A 26,227-nucleotide genomic window follows, 5' to 3' on the forward strand; every position below is an offset into this window, starting at 1 on the left:
ATTCCAGCTCTGATAAAATTTACTCCCAAAGAAAGTAATTACAGCAGTCTTTCTTTTTCCTTGGGAAAGGAGAAAAGTGGGTGGTTAACTGTATTTCCATCAAAAACTCCGCTATGTAAGAAAGGCTACCCTAGAGAAACCTTTTATGGAGCATAAAACACTACTGCAAAAACCAGTGTGAGGTTAGAGAAGAACGAGCAGCATCTCTGAAGTCCTGCTAAAAGGAAGCAGCTTTTTCCCTGGAAGTAAAACCAAGTTCAAATAAATTGTTCAGACAGTGCAGGGCCCCACTTTTTTTCTGTCGGCAAAGCCAAGAACATCTACAATTGCATACGTACAAGAGTACCCTATGTAAAGTCCAAACATCCCAGGATGAAGCATCCAAGGACCTTTCATCGCTTTAAAACCAGCCAGTTTTTATAAGGAACCGCCAGTTCATTCAACAAGCCACTGACACGCTCTTGGGCAGTGGGGAAAAATAATTTAAAACAGTTGGTAAAATTAATTTATTATAATCACAATCCCATTTCAGAACACTCCTATTCAGTGCTGTCCCTTTTCCTATTTTTCTCTCTTTTTTGGAGAGAAAAAAAAAAGGCAAATGCAAAGTACACAGCATCATTTTTAAATCACCTTGGAAGACATGAAATCTAAAATATTGGCATAAAATACAGAAATGCAGACGCTCCTTTCGTAAGAATTAATTTCTGAGGCTACTAACTTCCTGGATCACTGGAGAGACTGTCTAATATACAAAATCACTAATTCCTTCTTAAGTCACCTACTGCATCGTCTTAAAAATCCTCACATTCAGTGTTAGACAATCCTCTATTCAAAGAACAAAGTTAAAGTTTATAAGACAAGAGGACAAATAAAGACCTCAAGAAGATTTTCATACTTGAATCATCTAGACAGAGAGTCACAGAATTAAAATAAAGGGTCTATTGTGTAACTACAAAACTGCAAATAAAATGTAACTTTGTGCAAGATAAATTTATGAAGAGCATTCCAAATTAGTCAGTTCTAAAGCAACATTTGCATTGGGATTTAGTGGTATCATCAGAGATGGGAACTAAAAGAATACAATCTCAAACCTCACTCCTATTCTAAGGAGGACAAGTTGGAACAATTAAGGCTTCACTGTGAAGGACAGATAAGATTTTAATGTAACTAGTGTAACAATTCTTGGGGGAAATTAAGAAACCATACAAACCTGTTTTTCTGATTAACATGCAGTGGTGTTAAACATTTTAATGAGGCTAATTAGGAATCCAGAAACGTGTTAATAGTGACACTTCCTTCACAGAGTGCTTCAACAGTTCTCGCCTTTCATACAGCCTCACACACATACCAGCCAACACCGGGTACCTTGTGAGAGTAAGACGCTCCTATTTTCCCTGCACTTCAGGCAGCCGCTGGTCTGTTACCTGTGCAGGCTGATGTGCAACAGGCACGCCACAACACTTCCTGAATAAGGGCAGAACTGAGACTAGCAGAAACATGCTCCCACTCACGGGGAAAGAAAAACACTCATCCTACTACTTTTACCTCCTTCTACTTGAGCCAGTAATTTCAACTGCAGACATCCACCTGTTGAAGGATACTAACAGAGGGAGAAAGGCTATTACATACACTGCACTGTCTAGTCGAGACCAATGATCAATCTAACGTCTCACAACAACAAAAAAAAAAGAAGCCACAGCAATCTTCCCCCTGAAAAGCTGTCCTTTCCCAGCCAGGGAGTATGGGGTGTTTGCTCTCAGCTACAGCCGCGATGAGCTGATGCTCTGGAACACAAGGCTTGGTTATCCCTGTTGGCAAACGTGGCTAGAAACGAGCATGGTCCAGCTATTTTTTATGTTCTGGCTACAGCTTTTGACTAACATCCTGGAACAGTATATTCCACAGGATGACGACGCACTAGGTGAAGTAGCATTTCCTTTTATTTGTTCTAAATTTACAAAGCAGTAATGTCATCCACTGACCTCTTGTTCTCATATAAATGGAGAGCACAAAAACAACGATCTGATTGCTTTTGAGTTAGGATGGGGGCTGCCTTGCTAGGAGTTAAAAAAAACACAATAAAAAGTTTTAAGATTTATTTATAATCTCATACATTTTTGGCCTGTTTGGGGATTGGCAGAACTCTGAGTGTTCCTGCCCTGAAACAGCTCAAAATTTTATCTAGATACGAGCAATTACGTAAATTAAAAGTGCTTGTTCTTCCTAAAAAGGGAATATTGAAAACTAACATACTTTTTTGATCCTAAATGCTATTGAACTTTTGGGTGTGGTTCTTTAGATTTCACTCCTTAGTAGGAACTGGATGCCCAGATACCCATGTGCCCAGAGCTTACCACATTGTGACTTTATTGAGATCTAATACTGACCAGCAAGAGAGCTCAACAACAGTCATGGGAAAAAAACCAAGCTGCCAATCCCTCTAATCAATCCTGAAGAGCCATAAGGACAGATGGGAATGGCAGGAAAGCTTAAAGACATTTCAAATCAGGACACAGGTTAATGTACAAACTCCTCACTGCGTATGAAGCCCCAGAAATACCTTTTGCAGGAATTATGGTGACAATCAATCACCCACCAGGTCACCCCTTTGCAGACAGTTATGTGCCCTCTGTGCAGATGAACCATCTCAAGTCTATTAGAGAAACTCTCAATTTTCAAGCTTGCTCACTCTAAAGCTAAAAAAATCTAAATCTGAAAAAAGCCACGCCTTCATTGGCTGTCTTGTGCAAATACTGATGCTCCCCTGACACTTCCCTGAAATTTAGTTTCATCTCCCCTGTCTCTTCCTCATACAGCACATGCCCTCTTACCAGCTGTTAACCCCCACCCCTCATGTCGACCCACACTCCCCTGTCCAAAACTAACACCAGTTTACTGACATTTCAAATCAGGCCAGCTGGCAAACAACAGAGCCAACCAAAGAAAATTTCTCATTTTACATTCTAAAAATGGACTGGATGTCCCTGGATGTCCTTCCCCAATGAACAGCTGTGAATAATTGGATTAGAAAGGCAGTCCAAAAAAGACTCCTTATATTAGACCAAATTTTAAATAGAAATCTGCTATAATTCACTCTTTGGTGTTTTGCTGTACTGAGCAACCTTCCTCCACCCAACAGCCGGAGCACAAACTTCATTCTCTGGTCTTACTGCCATCAAAGACAACTTTATAATCTCTGCTCACTTCTTCCTTCAGCATTTTCTGGCTGCCCAGAAACATCTCAGCAAAAAAGTGACAGTCTGGCCAAACATGCGTTGGGACTGTTTGTTATCAGAGTAGATCTGGTGAGCTCAGTGACCACAGAAGACAGCAAAACAAGTTAAGATCACAATGGCCCAATCACGGAGCTGGCTGAAGAAATGCTGTGGGGGAAGACAGGGCGGGGGAGACATACAACTTTGCTAAATATAGTTTTTCTGATGTGATACATTTCTCAGAGTGGCCAAAAGCGGGTGCATGAGAACACCTGCTCATTCTGACTGCTTCCTTTTACTCACATCCTGTTCAAATACAGTCTTATGTTCAAAGGTGCTAGCCATAAATCCCCCAAAGAGATCCTGTATTATTCCGAACAGTTGATGGTACCAGGGACAACAGGAATTTCTGGAGCTCAAAAGACCTAGGAATTGCAACTAGAAAAAATAAAATAGCTGTGAGAACAGTGCTGGTGCAGGCAAAAACTTCAGCTTGATCACATATGGCAAAGGCAGGGAAAACGTCTACCATCTGTAGCTAACTGCTATGTCTGCTTTTGTATAGTGGAGTAAGCTCTTGGTATCCTATGAACCCAAAATCTCAGGAAGGAAAATTGGGTGAGATTATGATGAGGACCCAGCCATTTTATCCACTTCAGCTCCTGTTCCAAGCAACAGCGGTCGTTAAATGAACACTGGTATACATTAAAACATTCATCAGCAAGATTCACAAACCAGCAAAGTCACTGTATGTTTCAAACACGATTGCTGAACTCACAGAAGGCAAAATGGGCTAAGTGTGGATTAAGCAAGTACTACTCCCTCAGCAAAATACACAAGGTTAAAAAGGCGACTGTGAAAAAGGGAGAAGAAAGGAAAATAAAAATATGAGTTTCAGACTCAAACCAGTCCTTTACATTTAAAATCTTAAAAGCCTGTCTCGTTGATGTCAGCTTCTGAAACAACCTGGAGCTGAGCATCAGGACAGCAAAGCCTTAGACAGCAAGTCAGCATGATTTTAGCAGGTGTCTACAGTTTGGAAGAGAGAAATAATACAAGTATCAATGCTTAGACTTATGGGGGACCAAGGCTTGCCTTCCTCCACAGACAACATCCTTCTTCCAATTCGCAATTCAGCTTTCACCCAGTTTTGCCAACAAATTCAGTCCCATTAACTCACTGCAGGGGTCAGTTAGAGCTCTCTGGAATTGCACTGATTCTCTTTCCTCAAAACCTGGATGCTACCCTGAAGGGGAAAGAAAAAAAGCTTTTCATATGACACTGGAGAAATGCACCAGTTTTATATTTATTTTTATAGAGCAAGATCTTTATTTCCTGCTAAAATGACCATCTTCCATCTATGGAAATTCTCATTTCCACCAAATAAAACAAGTCGTTAATGTTCTTATAGTTGTGCCAAATTCTGCCTTTTCTTTTTTTTTAAATAGCAATAACAAGATTTTCCTCAAAGCCCTAAGTGCCCAAATCTCTGTTTGCACTATACCAGGTATTTTATCCCCAACTTCCACGTGGCTGTTCTACCTTAATTTTCAATCTGTAAAATTCAGGACAGCTCAATTCCACAGGAAAATAGGTACAGCACATGGCGTGGCCTCTTTAGGACCATTTTTACATTATTAGGTTCATTCATCTTGTGATACGTACCTCGTCTGCCAGGGGGTTGCACATTACAAGCGCATCTTCTCTGAGCACTGTCATTGGCACTTGCAGCCGCTATGCTGTGCCCGCAGATCAAGTTCAACTCATGCTGACCCTCCATCTGTGCTTTCTCCCAGTCCCTATCTTCCCTGATGCTGCAGCGGGAAAGCAGACCAAACAGAGCGTTCCCTGGGAAAATGATCATCTCTCATACCAGGGTCACATTCCTACATGCTTCTGGAAACTCTGTTCCTAAACAAGGCACATTCCTGTTCTTGGCAATTGGTAAGAGGAGCACAGAGAGATTTTAGGACTTCTGCAACCACTTAATAGCTGTCAGAACCCAGAGTGTACAAGAAGGTCTTTGCCATTGTCAGCAGGTATGAAATGCAGACAATCCTGGTAATTCATGCATATTAAACACTAGAGATCTACATGGACAGAGCAGCACCAAATGGGAACCAACAGGGCTGCCATGCCAAGTGCCAGAGCATCTTAACACAGCTCCATTATCCGCCCACCCTCCACTTTATGCACACATGCATCTCTTCTTCATCTGTTTTCCAAAGGATGCAGTCCTGCCAGGAAAAGAGTTCCCAAACAGAACTACACTGTTCAGAACGAGCAGCAGATTTGGGAAGGTAAAGGTTATTTCAGAGAAACCTTCCTACTCGCTCAAACAGAAACAAAACCATGAAGAACAGAGGGGCAGGTCAATGTTCCCCAGTGGTAAAGCTGCAGTCTCAGTGGGCTCATACACATCAAGGTTAGCAGCTAATAAATCACAGGATTGAGCAATAAAGTCCTTGTCCACGGTAGGAAAATGACCTGTTACTGACAGCTTATTGTTAGTAACAGCTCCTCACAGCCCCCTAACCTCAGCTGTGTTGAAAAGAGGCTGATAGCTAGCACAAAAGGAAATGAATAGCTTTCAACAGCCTGATGAACCCAGTAGCTTTCCACATTGGGTCACCAGGCAAAGAGCAGTCCTGTTTCACGCACTGCAACAGTGAAACCATCACAAGCACCACAACTGGGAAGACCTCATTTCTGTGAATATTATTAGCAAGCCTCTCCCTGCCTGTCAAAATGACCAGAGTAAAGATGTGGATAAAAAGAAGTCTTTTTCTTCTAGAGCAGCTCCCATGTAAAACTAAGCCCATCATGTTCTCAAATGACCTGCTGTTTAACACAGGTGGTTCTGCCTTTGTGTCCTCACCTGGAAGGGGGAGAAGATGCTGGAATCTGCAGCCTTGCTTAGGAAGGTAAATAAAACAGCAATACGGCTTGAAGGTTACAAAGAGCAAAGAGATAATTAAACAAAAGCTCCTAGTGTTCAGGCACAAGGGCAATAACAGACACTAATTTCAAAGCAGTAAACTTCCCTCTAGGGAAACAAAAGCTCTTCACAAACAGTCACCTTCACTTTCCAGCCTCTATCTATCCTGTCTCACAGTAAAGTACATAAAGCTCAGGCTGACCTCTTTCTCTTACAGTAGCTTCCTCTTTCTCAAAAACTCCTAACATATTTTGGGGTCATTCTGTAACGTACAGTAGCAATCACCAGATCTCTCCACCCACAGCAACTTCTTCCAGACTCTCTAACTCTTCTTCCATGTTTATCCTCTCTTCGATGGTTTTTCTCCAGATTTTTCCTTCTTTTGTGCGAGCAGACTAATGACCAGCGCCTGCAGGAGGCTCAATTAAGAGTCCTAAAAATCCTTGACATGAAAGGATTTTAAATGACTATTTTCACTGACTAACAGTGACTCAGAATGGTCTGTTTACCAAAGGGCCTTTTCTCAAGCAGAAAAAACTGCACTGAAGTCTGGATTGCAAACTACTAAAATAGCAAAGTATTTTGAAACTGCAGCGGTTCTGACAGGAAATGGGGACTGAACTGCACTGAATGAAGGGAGGGGGGAAAAAACCAGCAGAGCGATTCTGGACATGGCAATTCATGGCTCTACTCATATTTTCACTTGCTTATAAAGGAAATTCTGACAGCTGCCAATACAAACAGAGTAAGAGCACTAGCAGAGAGTGTACAATTCCTGAACGTGTACACACACGGGTGTGGAAGAGACAACAACCCCTGGCAAAGCCTGACTTTCCAATGTGCACTCTAATTTTGTCCAATTTAGAGAAGAGAGTTTAAAAAGGAGGAGGAAAGAACCATCCCTTTCACGAGTCCCTCTTTTCTAATCTTTCCCTTCTCCAAACCTTAACAAGGCAATCCATGACTGTGTACAAAGGAGCAAGGTGAGGAACCAGGATACTTGGTGACTCCCCTGTGTAACTATGTCCCCAGATTAGTAAGTCTTTTGCCCACTTCTGAGAGCTGATGTCTTCCCTCTGGGTCCCTCACCCTGTGCTGAGGAAGCAGGGGAGGAAGATCCCCTCCCTTGCCAGGAAGCCCAGTGATTCCCTGCAGCATACATTCAAGCCCATCTTTTTCAAAGGGCTGAGGCCACACGGGGCAGTTTGGGGAATCTGTGCAAGTGTCAAACCATGCAGATCTCCCTGGTCTCTATCAGCCCAAGCTTGAAGTCCAGGTCTGACTTTCTGCAAACAGCCTGTAACAAAAGTTCTTATATTCTTTCTCCTCATAAAAATAAGTCACATGCTCTTTCTCGAAGCTTGTATTTCAAACCAGCACAAGTAACTTCTGGTCCGGGTTGCTCTTGTTTCAACAGTGCCTTACAGGCACACAGCTCCTGCACTAGACACAAGCAGCAGACTTTCTGCCTGACATGCAGCTTCAGCAGCTCTATTCGCTCTTTCAAAACCAAAGTCTTCAGAGAAGACTTCACTGCCTTCTATGCTAAAAAGATATTAATTAATTAATTCTATATGCTCATATATTTTCACTTAAAAGCACTAACACAAAGAATTCAACTTGACACAAAATCATAGAAAAGGCAAAGGCACTTTCACTTCATTGTGAAATGAATTTGCAAACTTCAACAACATACTCTCCCCATCAGGAAGCACTCTCAGCACTTTTATCTTTTGTTAAAGTTCAAGCACTTTGCCCTGTGTTTTTAGGAAAGGTTAATTACCCCAAAATGAAGATTCATGCTATTTCTCCACAGTGTCAACAAGCCCTGGGACAATACAGCAAAAACATACAGTCTGAAGGAGATCAGACAGTCACGTAAAACTTCACAAGACAGAAACTGGCATCTTTGCTCCTGAATAAAGTCAGTACTAAGTAACAAGGTTGTAATAACAAAAATTGTAGCACACCTCAGGCTCCCGTACGGCTGGAGAATGACATCCATACTGCTTCTCAGAGATGAGAGCATGCTCTCGTTCAGGAGCACCAGCAATTCCCTGTTCCTCAACCTACCACAACCATTGTCGCCTCCAGTCATGCAAGTGCTCTGAAAGAGAGGTATTACTCTAATCTCAATACTTCCTCTCTCCTGTGACATTGGTTAGGGTGAATCATCAGTTAATAAACAGTATTTCTTAACTGATGGGTGCAGCATTTCCAACAGCACCACAGGCACATTTCCCTTTACCCCAATTCTGGAGAACTTATCTACATAGATCCACACAGGAGAGAACACCTGAACAGTCAGAACTTGTAGCAAACTTATTCCAAAGAACCTGAGCTCCTGATGATCTGTTATGCTGGCACAGGTGCCATGTTTCTCAATGCTCAGTCCAGAAAACTTGGACTCCTGCTCTTACCTTTCACGTTCAATCTTCCTCTAAACTAGTGTCCAGAGCAGCCTACTCCCTCAGAAAAAAACCTAAACAGATTGCTTGACATGCGATTAATAGGATTAGTCCCCTCTGTGGTCAGTCTTTCTGAGCTATGTTCCACTTGCCACAAGCTGATTAGCTGTCTGCTTAAGGAGGAGCTGGGATAAGTTTCCTTCTGACGACAGTGAAGTGGAGAGGCAGGCGCTGACTGTAATAATATGCTGTTTCCTGTCTGCGGCTGAGCTGAGAGGTACTTCCCAACAGAAAAGGGTTTACAGGAGCTCAGGAGTTCAAGCTCCACCTCTTCCAGCGAGGAGCCTTTAACTACGGAGGAGGGGTCAACAGCATGGCTCCTGGTGCTCAACAACGTGCTCTGACCAAGCTTCACTTCCACTAAAGCATCAGAAAGAAGAAATCAAACTACCCACATCTCTCTCCACAGAGAGGAGCTTTCTCCTATGGGATCTCAAAGCTATGAATAAGATGGGATGGGAAGTGAATGTTGTAATCCATGTTATGTAAATGAGGGTGAAAGTCCACACCACCACACCACCACTTGCTAGCAATAACTGGAAAACATTTACAAAAACACCATGTGAGAATCATATTGAAACACAAAATATGTACCTGAAAGATCTGATGTCCTTCCTAGGCCCTCTCCTGTTGATGACATGTGGTTTTTATTAGTATTAAAGAACACATATTTTAGATTTTTTTTCCCCTTTAGCTTTATACAAATCCTGCACAAGGCAGGAAAGGCTCAATGAACTGATATGGACTCACTCCATCAGCTGTGCCAATTGTATTGAAGGCAGCAGGCTTAATTCAGTTGGCACCTTCTAGAAAAGAGCAGATCTTCAGTCAATGCACCAACCTGAGGAGTAAGAATTTGTTCACCACACAAACATTTACAAAAATGCACCTAAGGAGATGACCCGAAGTCCTTTTAAAGACTCTTGAGGGGACAGCTGTGGTGGCAAAGTGTTAGCCTGAGAAACAGACAATAGAGAGACTGGTGCCCCCCAAACCTTAAGGGCTTCACAGGGGAGAATGGGCATGCTGGATGTTTCAGGTCCACGACACAGGTAAAGCACTCATTTTGAGAGAAGTCTCTCCAAAACCCACGCTTCCTGGCATGATCTAGAGAAAAACCTATTCCAGGTTCGAAGTACGGAACTCATCCTCATGGCGTATTTTGTTTTAGTGCTCCTAAAGCAACTGCAGGCTAATGCATTAGACAGGCACATCAACCAATCAAGTTACTGCGAAATTGCGCTGTCCAAGAAAAAACTGTTCATGGAAGAGCTGAAGTGTCACTGGGAAGACCCAATGTGCCCAGTGTGATCCCAAATCATCTGTGTTTTAGAAATCACAATAGCCTTTGAGGGTATGGCTGGGAAAGCTCTGCTCCGAAGTTAGGGTCAGGCTTTGACCTCACCCATCCAATGCTGCTGATCTCTATTTCATAAGGAGTACAAATGTAGGCACACACTGATGGCAAGAATCCAGGCTAAACGCTGACCACGCTCTTTGAAACAAATGGGTCTGAAGTACGAGGACAACATGGTTATCACTGAGTTTGTAGCACAGCAGATCCTCTCTAAGGCCCTGTGAAAGACAGCAGCCCTAGGAAAATCCACTGGCGAGAGATCTATAAACCAGGTACTAAGAGATCATACATTCAAAGAACCAGTCACTTGCAGCCCAGACATCCCAAAAGAATTTACCTTGTAGACAGATGACTTAGAAGGTCAGAGATGGCAGAGATGTGACAGAACCAGCAAATATTACATCTACAGTCCTCCTGAGAGAAGAGAGACCTGGCGTGGGGCTGCTATATGATTTGTTCCCAGAGGCTTCCTGCTAAATAACTCTGTCGCCACACTGCCTGACCTAAAGGAACAGTAGCTAAACATAAAGCTTTTCCTTACACCTCTCAGAGGACAGAGCTGTACAACACCTTAACCTCAAAGATGCCCCTAGTCGCATGCTCCCACCCCATTCTATAGGCACATATCCATTAACTCTGGGTAGCAGTCCTGAAAACTGTCCCCATTGCAAACAGGATACAGTCACTGAAGAAATCTATGCAAGATCAACTAAGTAAACAACAGTGGAACCCGTATTACACACTCTTCTTTTTAGAGGAAGAGGTCTGCGTCTTAATACTCACTTTTATCTCTCTCCTGCCTGCTGACAGCAAACAAATTAGCTGTCAGACTTATGTCCTATGTAAAAGGTTTACTGGCAGCTGTATTTTTTAACCTTATTCCTCTATTTATGCAACATAACCTTTGTTGGCTCCGTGCTCTGATTTTCTTCTCTCATGGTGCTGCCTCTCCGCGCTCCTCGTTGCCCTTTTGCCAGTTTCTCCTCTGAGTGGTCAACCCCTTATTTCCTCTTTGCTTTGGATCCACATTGCTCCTCCAAGTGGTTTATCTAGTGTTTTTGTTTCCCACCTCCTTTGTTAGTACCTTAGGACTGTCATTCACCCAACCTGACCTGCAGAATCTATACATTAAGCAGTATGGATGCCTGGACAGAGGATGAGTTTCCTCAGAAAGAAACCACTCTTTCATAAATCCAAAACTACCAGTCTCTACTGAAGAAAACACAGAAACAAAAAGAAAATCAGAACAATTAAAACTCCAGAATAACTGTCTCTGCTATACAACACCAAATGTTGGATGTTTCCGGTTTAGGATAAAAACTCACTATTGAGTCCCTCTGATTTGAAATGGGAAAAAAATGCATCAAAGAACTCTGAATTTTAGAAAGGAGCAGAGCTGGGGAGATAGAGGGGGGAAACAGAGTGCTCTCAAAGAAAACCAAGAGAAAATGGCAAGACTGCAAGGAATCCAAAGCACTGACGGCAGTGATGTGGTAGACCAAACAACAGCAAGACTAGGCAACCTGATTTTCTAAGTATTTTTATAGCTCATGGTAAACCACAGTCAAACCCCTCTGTAAACCATGATAAGACAGCATAGACAGAAATTAAGAGGAGAGATGCTTTTCCTGAAGTTTACCTGGGCCCCATGATATAGTGATCAGCTGTAGACAGTGCAAACTGTATCTGCTACTTGAAAGTCAAAGTAATCCTATACTTTTTAGTCCCTAGGGAAGGCAGGGACTGGCAGAGCTTGATACCATAGTCATGGAAGTACCTCTTCACTGTTGGACTCAGATGGGGCAATCTGAGAGAGCAAACACACTATTTCCCCCTGCCCTGACATCCTGTGTCTCTGACGGAGATTAGATCTCTCCCAACTATAATAATAAGCAAAACAGTAACAGTACATTTGCTTACCTGGAAAGTCAGTCTTTATTTACATATGGGAAAACTGAAGCAAGACCCAAGAGAAAATGCTTTATTAACAGGTAAATAACTTCACATTCTTGAACATGTATCCCCTACTGAAATCTGAAATCATTGCAGAATCCTTCTCTCTATGCACACGCACAGACACGTGGTATCAGTATTTACTATCAGACCCAAATGGACCTCCTACTTGTCCAATTATCAATGCAGAAAGTATTTTCAAACTTTGAGACAGTGCTGGGATTTCATCTGGGCATAGGGTGGATCCCATAGCTGCTTTGCTCAGGCAAAGCAAAAAGCTACAGCTGCATAATAGAAACATCCTTTGCTAGATGTTGAAAGCAGTGGGTCATTACTGCTTGCACAGCAAGGCATAATGCTCAGTCTTGGTGACCACCTGCAGGTCACCATCCTGCAGATTCAGCTTCCTCCCTCCACCTGGATTGCTCCCCTCTTCACGCTGCCTTAGACCAACACTGCCTCCTTTCTCCACACCCTCCTCTCTCCTCCCTTTTGAGCCCTTCGGAGGCTGCATGGAGGTTATATTGCTGTTAGCCAACTCCAAAGCTCACACTGCTGCTTGACACTCGCTCTGCATGGCTGCTGTTAATGACTTTTTTCTGCACACCAGGTGTTTCCCCCAAAATGGAGCTTGGGGAACACCTGCACCTCAGAAATGTAGTAATTTTTTCTCCCAGTTATTAAGCCTGAAGAAAATGAAGCAGTGACACCACCACCTTTCCAGATTGCAAATATTTAGCACATATTCCACATCTAACAAGTATCTTAAACCAATTCCACAGTTATATCTGTGCAACATTTTTGTTCCTCCTTTTGCTTTGCCACTATATATAGCGTGCATATATAAACACACATACAGCCACATACAAATAAAGTCAGAGAAAGAAGTTTGCATATTTTAAGGCCTGAAGGGAAAACTAAATTCCTTTAGCAAGATCTCCAGCATAAACATCAACATCACCCCTAACTCCCTCAGCAGAACAAATTTTTCTGTCCCACTGTGTAAATGGATTCTATGAAACCCTCTTAGCTTATAGGTAAGAAAAATCCCTGAATGCAAAGTTTTAGCACTATACATAGTAACCCAAGGTATTTCCCATGTGCATGGAGATGAGTTATGATTGCTGTAAGGAAAAATAAGTTCATGTTTGGTTTTGGTTTTTTTTTTAGCGAAAGAGGCTGTGAAGATTGTTCAGATGTTTTTAAACTCTGCAAAAGAGAAGGGATGCAAAAGGGAGGTTCCTGGAATGAGTCAATGATAACTTCCTTCTCCAAGTGGTAGAGGAGCCAACGAGGAGAGGTGCTATGGCGGACCTTGTTCTCACCAACAAGGAGGGGCTGGTGGGGAATGTGAAGCTCAAGGGCAGCCTGGGCTGCAGCAACCATGAAATGGTGGAGTTCAAGATCCTTAGGGCACCGAGGAGGGCGCACAGCAAGCTCACTACCCTGGACTTCAGGAGAGCAGACTTCGGCCTCTTCAGGGATCTGCTTGGCAGAGTGCCATGGGACAAAGCCTGGAGGGAAGAGGGGCCCAGGAAAGCTGGTTAATATTCTAGGATCACCTCCTCCAAGCTCAGGAGCGATGCATCCCAACGAAGAGGAAGTCTGGCAAAAACACCAGGAGGCCTGCATGGACGAACAAGGAGCTCCTGGACAAACTCCAACACAAAAAGGAAGCCTACAGAGGGTGGAAGCAAGGACAGGTAGCCTGGGAGGAATACAGAGAAATTGTCGAGCAGCCAGGGATCAGGTTAGGAAAGCTAAAGCCCTGATAGAACTAAATCTGGCCAGGGACGTCAAGGGCAACAAGAAAAGCTTCTATAGGTATGTCAGGGATAAAAGGAAGACAAGGGAAAATGTGGGCCCTCTCCACAACAAAATGGGAGACCTGGTTACCCGGGACACAGAGAAGGCTGAGGTATTCAATGACTTTTTGCCTCGGTCTTCACCGGCAAGTGCTTGAGCCTCACTGCCCAAGCCGTAGAAGGCAAAGGCAGGGACTGGGAGAATGAAGAGCTGCCCACTGTAGGAGAAGATCAGGTTCGAGACCATCTAAGGCACCTGAAGGTGCACAAGTCCATGGGACCCGATGAGATCCATCCACGGGTCCCGAAGGAACTGGCGGATGAAGTTGCTAAGCCACTATCCATCATATTTGAGAAGTCGTGGCAGTCCAGTGGAGTTCCCACTGACTGGAAAAGGGGAAACATAAACCCCACTTTTAAAAAGGGAAAAAAGGAAGACCCGGGGAACTACAGGCCAGTCAGCCTCACGTCTGTGCCTGGGAAGATCAAGGAGCAGATCCTCCTGAAAGCTATGCTAAGGCACATGGAGGACAGGGAGGTGACTCAAGACAGCCAGCATGGCTTCACCAAGGGCAGGTCCTGCCTGAGCAACCTAGTGGCCTTCTATGATGGAGTGACTACATCAGTGGACAAGGGAAGAGCTATGGATGTCGTCTATCTGGACCTCTGTAAGGCCTTTGACACGGTCCCCCACAACATCCTTCTCTCTAAACTGGAAAGGTATGGATTTGATGGGTGGACTGCCCGGTGGGTGAGGAATTGGTTAGATGATTGCATCCAGAGGGTAGTGGTCAACAGCTCAATGTCCAGATGGAGATTGGTGACGAGTGGCGTCCTGCAGGGGTCCGTATTGGGACCGGTACTGTTTAGTATCTTCATCAATGACATAGACAGTGGGATCGAGTGCACCCTCAGCAAGTTTGCAGATGACACCAAGCCGAGTGGTGCTGTTGACACGCCAGAGGGACGGGATGCCATCCAGAGGGACCTGGACAAGCTCGAGAAGTGGGCCTGTGTGAACCTCATGAGGTTCAACAAGGCCAAGTGCAGGGTCCTGCACCTGGGTCGGGGCAACCCCCGGTATCAATACAGGCTGGGGGATGAAGGGATTGAGAGCAGCCCTGCTGAGAAGGGCTTGGGGGTACTGGTGGATGAAAAGCTGCACATGAGCCAGCAATGTGCGCTCGCAGCCCAGAAGGCCAATCGTAACCTGGGCTGCATCAAAAGAAGCGTGGCCAGCAGGTCGAGGGAGGTCATTCTGCCCCTCTACTCTGCTCTGGGGAGACCCCACCTGGAGTACTGCGTCCAGCTCTGGAGCCCTCAGCATAAGAAAGACACAGACCTGTTGGAGAGGGTCCAGAAGAGGGCCACGAAAATGATCAGGGGGATGGAACACCTCTGCTATGAAGAAAGGCTGAGAGAGTTGGGGTTGTTCAGCCTAGAGAAGAGAAGGCTTCGGGGAGACCTTATTGTAGCCTATCAATTCTTAAAGGGGGCTTATAAGAAAGATGGGGACAAACTTTTTAGCAGGGCCTGTTGCGACAGGACAAGGGAGAATGGCTTTAAACTAAAGGGGGGTAGATTTAGACTAGATATAAGGAAGAAATTTTTTACGCTGAGGGTGGTGAAGCACTGGAACAGGTTGCCCAGAGAGGTTGTAGATGCCCCATCCCTGGAAACATTCAAGGTCAGGCTGGACGGGGCCCTGATCAACCTGATTTAGTTGAAGATGTCCCTGCCCACGGCAGGGGTGTTGGACTAGATGATGTTTAGAGGTCCCTTCCAACCCAAACTATGCTATGATTCTATAAAAGAAAGATGCAAGAAGAATAGAAAATAATGCAAAAAATCCTACCGTGAAGCTGTTGTTGACATTCTTAGTGCTGGATTCTGCCACACTGGCATCTGTCAGATCCACCTCATCAAAAATAATGGACTGGAAAGAAAAAATTCAAAATCCCAATGAATTATTGAATGCAATGTATAAGCAGCAGACCCAAAGGGACATGCCTGTATGTCTGCCTAGCACACTCCATCACAGCCTTTTGTGATCTGAAGGAAAGGCCCAGCACCAACAACATGAAGGACTCAGAAATCTAGTTCCATATAGTGGTGCTTGCACTCACCTGTCTTCAGTCAGTGAATGCAATGACTTTATTTTTATTAAGGGATTATTTACAAAAAAATAATTGTAGGCTTTGTTCTTGTGAAAGGAGACAGACTTATATCTACTTGACTATCAACGTACTAAACCAGATGCACGACAGATCTGATTTCATAAATTCTAGCCTTGCTTGTCTCCTCCATTTCTTCTTTTCATTCATATTTTCACCCTTCTTTTCCAGCTTCTATTGATTCAGAGCCCATTCCCTAATAAAATGCACCAAGGGGGAAAAAATATGGAAAAATCAGTATCACAGGTCCACATGATGCTTTACTTAAAAACCAAGGATTTCCAAGTGTGAGGCAAAACACAGGGATCTTTAGTAGCTACAAAACCTGAAGACAGGTGCTTTCAGAGCATGTGCTCTTTTCCCTACTGAGGGCTGTCTGCTCACAGGCACCCATCTGCCTCCAAAAGCTCCACCACTGACTTTCTTCCTTTGGACGCACATTTATTGTCAAGACCTCACCTTGGCAGTTTTTGCATAGTAGAGTGTTCGTCCTCGCAGCTTAAAATATCGTCTCTTCCAGCGCTGGAAGGAGCTGGTCTGTTTCATCAGCATCCCCTCTTTTATGATAGTCTACAAAACAAGGAGGGGAGAGTGCTAAGCATACATTTTACTTACAGCATCTTTTATGCTCTCCCACCAAATACCCATACCAAAAAAGACTGGAGTTTGAGATCAATAATCTTAGTGCCCTCTGCTGGAAGTGCTTAACAAATTCATTCAACGTAAGCAAGCAAACTTAATAACATTAAACCGTCACAATGCATAATCCACACTGGGGTGCAGTTTTATCCTTGTCTCCAGTGCTATCACGATACCAAAAAAGATAAATAACTTATGACTGAATGAGCATTTCAAAGTCTAACAATGACTCAGGGAGCATAACAGTTAAACTCACTGAGGTCAGATTTCAGTCGCGGGTAATTGTGCCTTTTATTTAATTGGCATTTGATTACAAGCGCATACACACCACAGTACATCTGTCCCTATCTCCAGTTCTGCCTTGTGAAATTATCAGCATCTACCTGGCACAGAGCTGGCAAGCTGCAGGCCCACAGGGTGAAGAGTGAAACTAGAGTGAAGAAGGAGCTATATCCAACTTCAGCATTTGGTATTCTTCAGATAGTCCTGGCCCTGCCTCAGTATTCTCTGGCTGGGTGCCATTTCCCAGGGCTGGAGTGCCAAAACTGTCTACGCACACTGCCTTTTTTTTTTTCTTTAACTGCTTTGTAACTAGATTGACATACCAGCATACACAGTCCCATATGCTCACTCACATACTATGCATACATAGGGGTATGTATTTAATCCACATGCACTTCATTCTACTTCGTCAAATACATTTGATTCCTTCACTGAGGACAGGTTTTGAATACCAACAGCTACATGAAAATAATCTCAAAAACTGCATCTTAGAAAGACAAAAGGCAGAAAAGTCAGAGCTGAGGGGTCAGCCCCAAATTACTGATTGAAGGTATTGCTAGGAACTGCAAATGGTGCTATGTCATGCCTCAGTACCACGAGAAACCTACTTCTCTCCCGAGGAAACAGCTCCCAGGAACCCACTTGCTGAGAGAGCCCAGTGCGATAAACACACAGTTAAAACACAGGAAACAAAATGGTCCAACAATCTTGTAAGACAGGTTATTCTGTATCTTGATGCCAGGAAAATGACACAATTTTAACATACCAGAGGTCTCAGTGTAACTCAGGTTTGTAACAGAGTCAGGTCACTGATGAGTATCAATTAGTTCACAAACACAGTGTTAAATGTACACTGCCAGGCTACTACAGAGCACAAAATAAATACTCTTACTGATCCACAGGGTTTAGTTCATTTTAGAAGTCCTTTCCAGGGCACTAAACTTGCTTTCAAAATGCTATATATATTTCTAATGTGGGTCTTTCCTTTTTGAAACAGCTGCAGATTTTAATACTTTCCACACACTGGGCCTTGCCAAGCTCAAAGTTTCCTCAAAAAGCACTTGGAAAAAAATGCTGACTATAAGAAGAAACATCCGTCTGACAATACATGCTTCTCTCTTGCTAGATTAAGCCATCCTCAAACTGGCCTGAGAGATCATAGGGCCTGGACCACCACGGTGATGCCTCTACTCACAAATCAGCTGGGAAAGAGTGGGCTCTCGCATACCCCCAGATCTGAAAGAGAGCTGCTGGCCATAGGAGCCACTATATACCATCCTCCACTGCACTGGGAAAGAGAAAAGGGTGAGAGCTCCCCTATTTCCTCCAAAAGAAACATCATCTACCTTGGAGCCTGGGACCTGGCCGACTCCCAAGACTAGCGAACCCCAAACCTCACCGTTTCCCAGTGTTCCGTTTCACAAAGCCACCAGCACACTGGCAGAAATACCTGTCAGTGCTCAGGCAAACACCAGCTTAGTGTGCCTGGTTCAACCAGGAATCGCCAAACTCCACAGTATTTCTAGCAGAATGAAAAGAGATAATGAAAATGCATGATCGAAGACTAAGCTCATATCAAAAAATGGCCGTCTCCCACATCAGCTCCCCACAACTCTGAAGTGGTCGCTGAAAGACATCTTGGCACCCATTTTCCACAAGTCACAGTAGGGACACAGCAGTAGGAATACACCCTAAGAAGCCATAAGGCATCTGGGAGCGGCTTTAGGGTCCGGAAGTTAAACACACTATAGTGATACCCAGAAACAAGATGTTAAACTAACTTAGAGCTGGTGCTATGCAAAGAATCTGACACTCAGCCATGATCTTAATCTGAAGCTTCAGTGTAAGAGAAAATGGAGTTCAAAGACTGACCCAACAGCATCCCTTGCTGAAACGACCCTTAAGGCGAGGCCAGAGCTGAAGGTACTCATCTGGTACCCAAAGGCTCCTGCTCTGCCACGGACTTTTTACAAGATCCCAATAAAGCAATTTTTGCTCTGCATGTCTCCATCTCCCATCTGTCAAGTGGAACAAACAGCACTGCCCAACCCTGCGGAGTCCTGTGAGAACGTATATATGTCTATCTGATGAGTTACTTTAACCTCCAGCACCTGAGTATCAAAGAGAAATGTAAAGCAACAGCATCTAAATTACCATGCTAAAGAAATCACACATTTCTGCAGTTCATTTTCTACAGGGAAGAAAATGGGAAAGTGGCAAGAGACTTTCCAGATTAAGACAGAAACATGGACTGATCTTTTGCATTCCTTGGACAAAACCACATATAATTAAAAAATGAGACAGAGAAAGTAGCTACTGAACTCTGCAAAGCCCTGAACCGAAGTCAGAGAGGAATTAAAAATCCTGGGGAAGACTCCCAGGATGCAAAGTCCAAAGATATCAAGTCAGCCAAGAGTCTGATCAAAAAATAGCAACTTGCAGGAGGAGATTTCAGGCTTTGTTGCTCTGTTGCTACACTTATTCACGGATACACTTAAACTGGGGTCAGCCAGAGCCCTGCACTCCCCAAGCTCAGTCAGCAGCACTCTGGCTGCTCAAACTCTTGCCCAGCCCACCAGAACAGAAACTCACAGCAAAACAACGCCTCTGCTTTCCCTCAGCTCCCACAGCTCCCGCCTGCCACACTCGGCTCCCGAGTGCCGCACATCAGGCGGCTCCCCTCACCTCGGCAGGGCTCACTCACCTCTGCACAAGACGTGCATTCCTCCATTCCTCTTTTAAACAGAACCCTCTTTTTTTTTTTTTTTTTTTAACCAAAAGGCAAAAATCCCAGAGGTCACCTTGCCCCTCCCTAAGTAGCAGTTTATGTCATTTGCCAGCCTCTATCTATAGAAAACCTCACAGCTACATAACTCAGACATGAAAGGCCAGTGAGAAGCGAGCTCTCACATGCACGCACTGCTCAGAGAAAACAAGCCTCTGGTTCAGAGCTGCCCATCTCTGCATGAGAGCGGCTGTTCTATTTATAGGCACACAGCTCAGTAGAGTTTGGTGGGTTTGGGCGGAAAGGGCTGGAGATAAGATCAAGATGACTTTATAAAATGATTCAGACATTGCTGCCTTTCTCCTCCTCTATTTTAATTTTACAGCCAAAGGACTTGCTACTTGCAGAGGAAGGCAGCTGAAGAAAATTAACTGGGGAAAGGACCTGACAGCAAAGTGACATTGAATGAAAAAGGGGGCAGCTGAACAGTTACTTCTGCTCGCCAGCTTCTCTGTAGCTTTTTTAACGGAAGATCTACTCTGATCAGGTTACTAGCCATGTAATTCATCAAGACAAAAGTGAAATTACTTCTCCCATAACAAAAAAAGAGAGTTAAATCTGTTTTTAATGTCATATATTGGATCCTATGGGAACAGCTACTGCCCTGAAACATCATGAGGTTTGATTACATGCATCCTGTCAAGGATAAATACAAAAATTGTTTGTGATGGAACTATCCAGACTGCTTTCTATCCAGCTGAGCTTCTCTCCAGCATGGTGTTCTGTGGCATGGCACTCCATGGGCAGACAACACTGTGAAAAAATGAAGTATCTTCTTGGATCAAGCCTAAAATGATGTGCTACTAGTTTCAACAGTGACCCCCTTTTATCGTATTACAAAACAGTGTAAAAAAGGTTACTGAACAAACTGACAGTTTAAAGCAACACTGCATATAGCAGAGAGTCTTAAGTGTGTCTGCAAAGAACACAATTAGACAGCTGAAAGGCAGGGCCTAGGAAATTTCTAGCATTTCACTGTTTATCTTTGGCACTGAAGAAAAGTGACTTCCTGCAGAAAAAAATTCAGTTCACGGCGAGCAATACACAACCCTCCCCCCAACTCATCCCCTTTTAAAACTTGACATTTAGGAAGAGAAATAATATCTTCTCAGATTTTTTCTGTCAAAACGGGTGCAGGGTTTAGGCCTAATCCTGAACTGATGAAAGAAAAGTTTTGCTGCTGACCTCAACAGGAACGGTTTCAAACAACTCAGATGACTTAAATTAAGGACTTAAGACAGGGAGAGCCTTGTGCTTCAGTGCTTCCCCTTCACGCAGTCCCACCTCGTAAGAACAAGAAGCCAAACGATTAACAGTAGTCATTCACAAAACCAGCAAGACACGGATGTATTTTTTGCAGCATTACTTGTCTGAGGTGTCTCTGTACCCAGTAACCCACATCAGGAGATCAGAGAGCCAGCCTACACAGATGAAATGCTTTCTATACTGATAACATAAATGATTCTAGTAAAAAGTTAAGAACGATCACGTCAGATTTCAGCTGCTTTCAGAGTGTATCCCTTTTTCTCCTGCTCACTACATGGAACACAGGAGTAGCCCATCCTTTCCTGAAGCTTAAGCCTCTTGCCCCATTTGGAAGTAGGGCCCTTGATATAACTAATTTCCTAATCTGGAAAACAAGATCCTATTAGCCAGACTGAAGGCAACTATCAACTGTACCCAGCTGTCAGGCTGGCAAGTGTCCTTTGGCACAGGGAGGCTCCCAACTGTGTTCGATATAGACAGAGGAAGAACAATACAACCTATTTTACAGCTGAGATCATGACATATTCTTAGGGGCAGTTATTCAGTGCAGCATATCTGAAACAAGAATTTTGCTCCGCTGATATTTTTTTCCAATACAGAAAAAGAACTGTGTACAAGGTAAAAGCAAAATCATTCAAAACTATCTCAACAGCAACTAAAGAATCCCAGATACCAAAGTCCTCAACATCTGGATTTCTCTGTTTTCCATGTGTCTTCAGAATGTAAAAACTTCAGGGCACAGATTGTTTTTATTTGTATGTACTATAAAACTTTGAGCAGGGTGCTGAGGCCAAACAACAAATAACTGACTAAAGAAAGCACCAAATGCACAGAGAAGGAGAAAACAAAATGAAAAAGCATATGCGGAACTGACAGGCTATCTTTATATATGCTTACTAAGGAATTTTACAGGCAGTTGATCCCCAGGGACCAAACAACCTCATCTAGTCACTGACTTCGGGTAAGCTGTGGCAAGAAAGATGGGAGTAGATCTGCAGTCACTTAAATATGGCAAGATAGTCTTGCCACGCTAGGGCAGGTACAAATCTGGAGTGCTGTACCTTGTTGTGGGTAAAACAGTTTTAGTAGCTGATTCCATAAAAGCTCTTTGTGGTCATAAATACGGAACTAATAATTATTTAGAAATCAAATGAAATACAGTAAATCCGACAAAGAAACTACAGGAATAAATCTAACCAACCCTGTAGAATAAGACATGAAAGGTCAAAAGGCTAGGGGTTAACAAGCTAATCCGAGAGCAACATCCTTCCAGCAGACAGTGGTCACACCCTGCAAATTAACTCCAGGAAACTTGGAGGGGAGAAATCTGCATCAATAAAGCAATTCTAAGTATGGGACACACAGAGAGGTATACAGATCTATAGGGGAGTACAAGGAATTCACAGGTTGCGTAGTCCTGTTTGGGAATTCTACATTAAATGCACTTGGCTCTTGCAAAATTGAAAAATGCATTAAGCTTTCTTCCACTGGTATGAAAAGGACAAGATGTTATCTGAACTCACTGCAACAAAAGGACTCCAGAAGACAGAAAAAAGAAAAGAAAATCAGAGGTCAGCCGCAGGAATTAAATGTCAAAATAGAAGCTAGGGCTGTGAGTCAACCATCCAGTAACAGAAGCTGAGCTCTCCACTGATGAAGGGGGTACTGTCTAGGCTTTTAGTGTACATTGTTTAATACCATTTTGTTTTAACAACCTATGCTTTATAAACTGGGAAGCACCCATGTCAGGTTACAGCACAGACCTCTATATAACCACATGGGAGAGCCTGCAAAATCTCCCCTAACAACCATCCTCCCAATCCTCCCTCTTTTCTAACCTCCAGCTCTGCTGTATTAGTTGACCTCTGCGTACCCAGTAAGAGAGTAAGGGAGAGCTCGGCCGACAGCTCTCAGTACAGCTTCTCTGCAACTACTAAGACAAGCAGAATTCAGAGCAGCATGCAGCTATCCGTCAACAGTGCAGCTGAGATGTCACTGCAACAGGAAATGCAAGCTTATTCTCTGGATCAGCAGTGAAAAACAGGAGTTTGTATCAAATAAAATACTGAAACCGGGCTTGAGTTAGAATCTACCTTGGCACAGATAAACAAATGTTCAAACACCTCATTCTTCATTAGTTAATGCTGCAGCCAGTAAACAAAGAATAGGTCTTTGAATCAGCTTCTTTTCAACACCACGTTCAGCTGCTACTATTGTGAATGATTCTCTTCTAAAAGGAAAGAGCAGTCATAGACCTGAAGTGAACAAGTTAACAAAGAAAAACAAATTTGAAAGCACGCAGAAAGGTTGCACGTATATGGGAAAGGAAATACAACATACCAGCATATCATCACGCAGCTCCCTGGTAAAATGAGCTCAGTTAGAGAGCTCCAAGCGAAGTACTTAAAATAGATGAATACTCTGGTCAGCTACTTAGAAGAGAGAATGAAAAACACACCAGTACACTTTGATTCAGGATGAGTTAGTAGCTGGACAACTCCTGGCACGCTAACTGCTTAAGCCCTCAGTATGCTTTCCATAGGCTCACAGGCATCCTTCCCAAACACATTTATCAAAAGAGGGGAATTGAGCACAAAGCTCAAGTCATCCCAGCAAACTCTAACAAAGCTGGAAGATAAGGGCTCAGATCCATTCACAGAGATAACCAAAGCCAAAAAAGCAACAGTTTAAAAGCTACCTGAAAACTTTGGAATGGAATAAAATTTTAAAGGATACTAATTAAACATGAACTTTATACATTTAAGGACAAACATGAAAAATATGCCGTCATTTTTTCTACCGTCTTAAATTACACATACACAACTACATCCCTTCCTTAGGGCATTTTGCCCGTACACAAAAAATGTCAAAACGTATTACCTGCTGTGAAACCTTCAGCTCTGAGATATGTCTGTCACACAGCTATGCACCAGCACCACAGAATCCCCTGTATTAACTCAGAAGCACACTGCTCTGCTGCTGAAACACAGCAATATAACCTCGTCGTGAATCACAGCATTGAACATGGAACCCTCTAATGCTACAGCCTGTATCACCAGAGCTTAAATAACATTTCTATTCACTCAGATAGAGCCAAGTTATTACCAAAAAGCACTGTTGCCCATCTAAGCCCACCCATCCACTTCACCAGCAGGTAGAATGAGCCAGGCACTTACCATAGTGGCATGTCAGGGCCATTTGATATAAGAGTATCAGGCTGGGAAGGCGCGATCAGTGCTATTACAAGAATAGCAAATGTAAGGGAAAGCACATCCAGAATACAGCTGTGGATCTCATCCTCACAATCATAACCACCCCATCCTTCCCATACTGCTAAATGTCATGGAGATCTTGGCCAACTAGGAAGGAAAAGCCAGCAGAAAGTACTGGTACGAGAACTTCAGGACATGGGAAAGTGAAAGTTATACCTTGAGGAAGAAAACTGAATCCTTTGCCCTTGTGTCGAGGAGGCTGAGAGAACGACAGCTTCCTCCCACTGTCTGGATTCCCATCTACTCTGCTACTGAATTCTGCAAGGAGCCTTATTTGGTAGTGGCTGGTAGATGTAGGGCCAAATCCTGATCCTTTTACTCCAACTGGTATTCCAATGGGATCGCACTCTTGAGAGCAGAAAGCAGCTTTTGGCCTTCAGCCATTTAATTAATACTTAAGGTATCTTAGAATTTATTTTTATCTCATCTGTAACAATTGTCATTATCAGATTTTCCATATTTATGTATTAAACAACCTATGCTTTAAAGTTTTTTTTTCCTCATCCATTTAACATAGTTTTTAAAGGATACTCCAAAGTTTTTAATTTGTTTTTCCATTTTCCCTGTTTTAATGTCCTGCAAATACCTTTGACCATGCCAAGACATCTTGATCAGCACCAGTAACAACAAGGAAGATTAGCACAGCCCTGGGAACACCGTTTTGCTAACTTTGAGCTAAACAGAACAGAAGGGGCTGGAGTGAATTCCCAGAATACTGATTTTTAATAAATCTCAGCAATAGATCTACACGTTCTAAAAGAGTGCTCTGACCTGCCTCAGCAGAGAGCAGTTTGAAAAGCAGGCAGCACACCCTCCCTATTTTATCAGCCACACTTCTGTCTTTCAAGAACCAGTGAAGGCGGCTGTCCCATGGGTCAAGACATTTCCCCAGAGCTTACAACACCTGCCTCAGTTCCCAGCTCCCCTGGGGATGCCCTCTGTGATTTTGTGCATTTGATACAAGAAGTATGTATCTCAATTCCCCATATGGGAAACTGAGGTGGTATCACCTCTCCCCGCTAGAATACTAGGTGGCTAAATTTATTAAAACTTGCAAGACTCAAATACAATGTGCTTGATGCAAACATTATGTAATCAAGACAGCATTTCCTTTTTCAAAAAAAGCAAAACCAAAACATCAGAATAGGTATCAGATGTAAAACTTTCCAACTTAGCAATGAGACTGTGAGGAAATAAAAAGACTTCCTCTAAACCCAAATAGACTAATCCCATGTTAATCAATCACCTAACTCAGCAGTGGTAATCTTTTAGCCAGGCAAGCCACCTTTTTCCTCTCTGGATGAAAGAAGGGCAGCAGGATTTGGACCTCCTCCTCTGTATAACCACTTTACTGTCCACATGTAGCCCAGGGACTGCACAGTAAGTGCCATACCCTGTGGAAGCACTGGACTGCTTCTGTGGAGGTGCAGCACTACTGAACTGGGCATGCACAATAAGCTCATTGCTTTCTGGAGTGCTTTATATAAAGCGTGTGAGAAGGGACCACGAAAGATGTGGACCGCTGCTGCTGCCTCAGCTATTTGTCTGCCTGAAGCTGAACTGTCCCTGGATAATTGTCCCACAGGGCTGCAGAACCAAACAGAAGCATCTTCTTTCTTTAAGAGACACTTACATAAATTCTTAGTGAAACAAGAAGCAATAACCACTTAGTGGGGAAAAAGCAGGGAACAAATGGTTTAAGTGGAGAGTTAATAAAAATTCCTTTAAATAATGGTTTGTGCATTTGAAACCTTGAAAAAATATATTCCAAAAGGAAGGTGCTTTTCACTTGGACAGTATTTTGCCCTGAAATTTCCGATACTGCTGTGACACTACCTAGTGTAAACCTTAAGTTTTCAAGGAAATAGGGAATACAAAACCCTCTCATTATCTCACTTCTGCTTTCTCTTAAGTATGCAGGTATATATGCTATTTTAGAAAAAATCACATTAGATTTGTAACTAAAGAAGGTAAAGTTATGCAGTGTCTTACACGGTATACTGGTTTTTCTAATTAGGTAATCTGGAGATAGACATTTTACAGTTTTCATTTATAGTTTTCATTTATAAT

The 26,227-nt window shown here is 43.2% G+C and overlaps 1 protein-coding gene across 5 annotated transcripts in view; it reads right to left on the bottom strand.

Annotated features, from left to right (window-relative positions):
• The window catches only part of DGKD (diacylglycerol kinase delta), a 64,350-nt gene that overhangs the window by 31,793 nt on the left and 6,330 nt on the right, over positions 1–26,227 (bottom strand). For 3 of the 5 annotated variants that reach the window (XM_076341674.1, XM_076341676.1, XM_076341678.1), the window contains exons 2-3: positions 16,373–16,483; positions 15,595–15,675 (exon numbers count right to left, since the gene is read on the bottom strand). In XM_076341674.1, coding sequence (XP_076197789.1) covers positions 15,595–15,675; positions 16,373–16,465 — 174 coding nt within the window. In that variant the 5' untranslated portion in view covers positions 16,466–16,483. Of the gene's footprint in view, positions 1–8,126; positions 8,221–8,576; positions 8,685–15,594; positions 15,676–16,372; positions 16,484–26,227 lie in introns of those variants that run through there. The other 2 variants (XM_076341677.1, XM_076341679.1) reach the window with 2 other exon arrangements.

Source organism: Aptenodytes patagonicus, chromosome 6 (genome assembly GCF_965638725.1).
Source record: "Aptenodytes patagonicus chromosome 6, bAptPat1.pri.cur, whole genome shotgun sequence".
NCBI classification, from domain to species: Eukaryota; Metazoa; Chordata; class Aves; order Sphenisciformes; family Spheniscidae; genus Aptenodytes; species Aptenodytes patagonicus.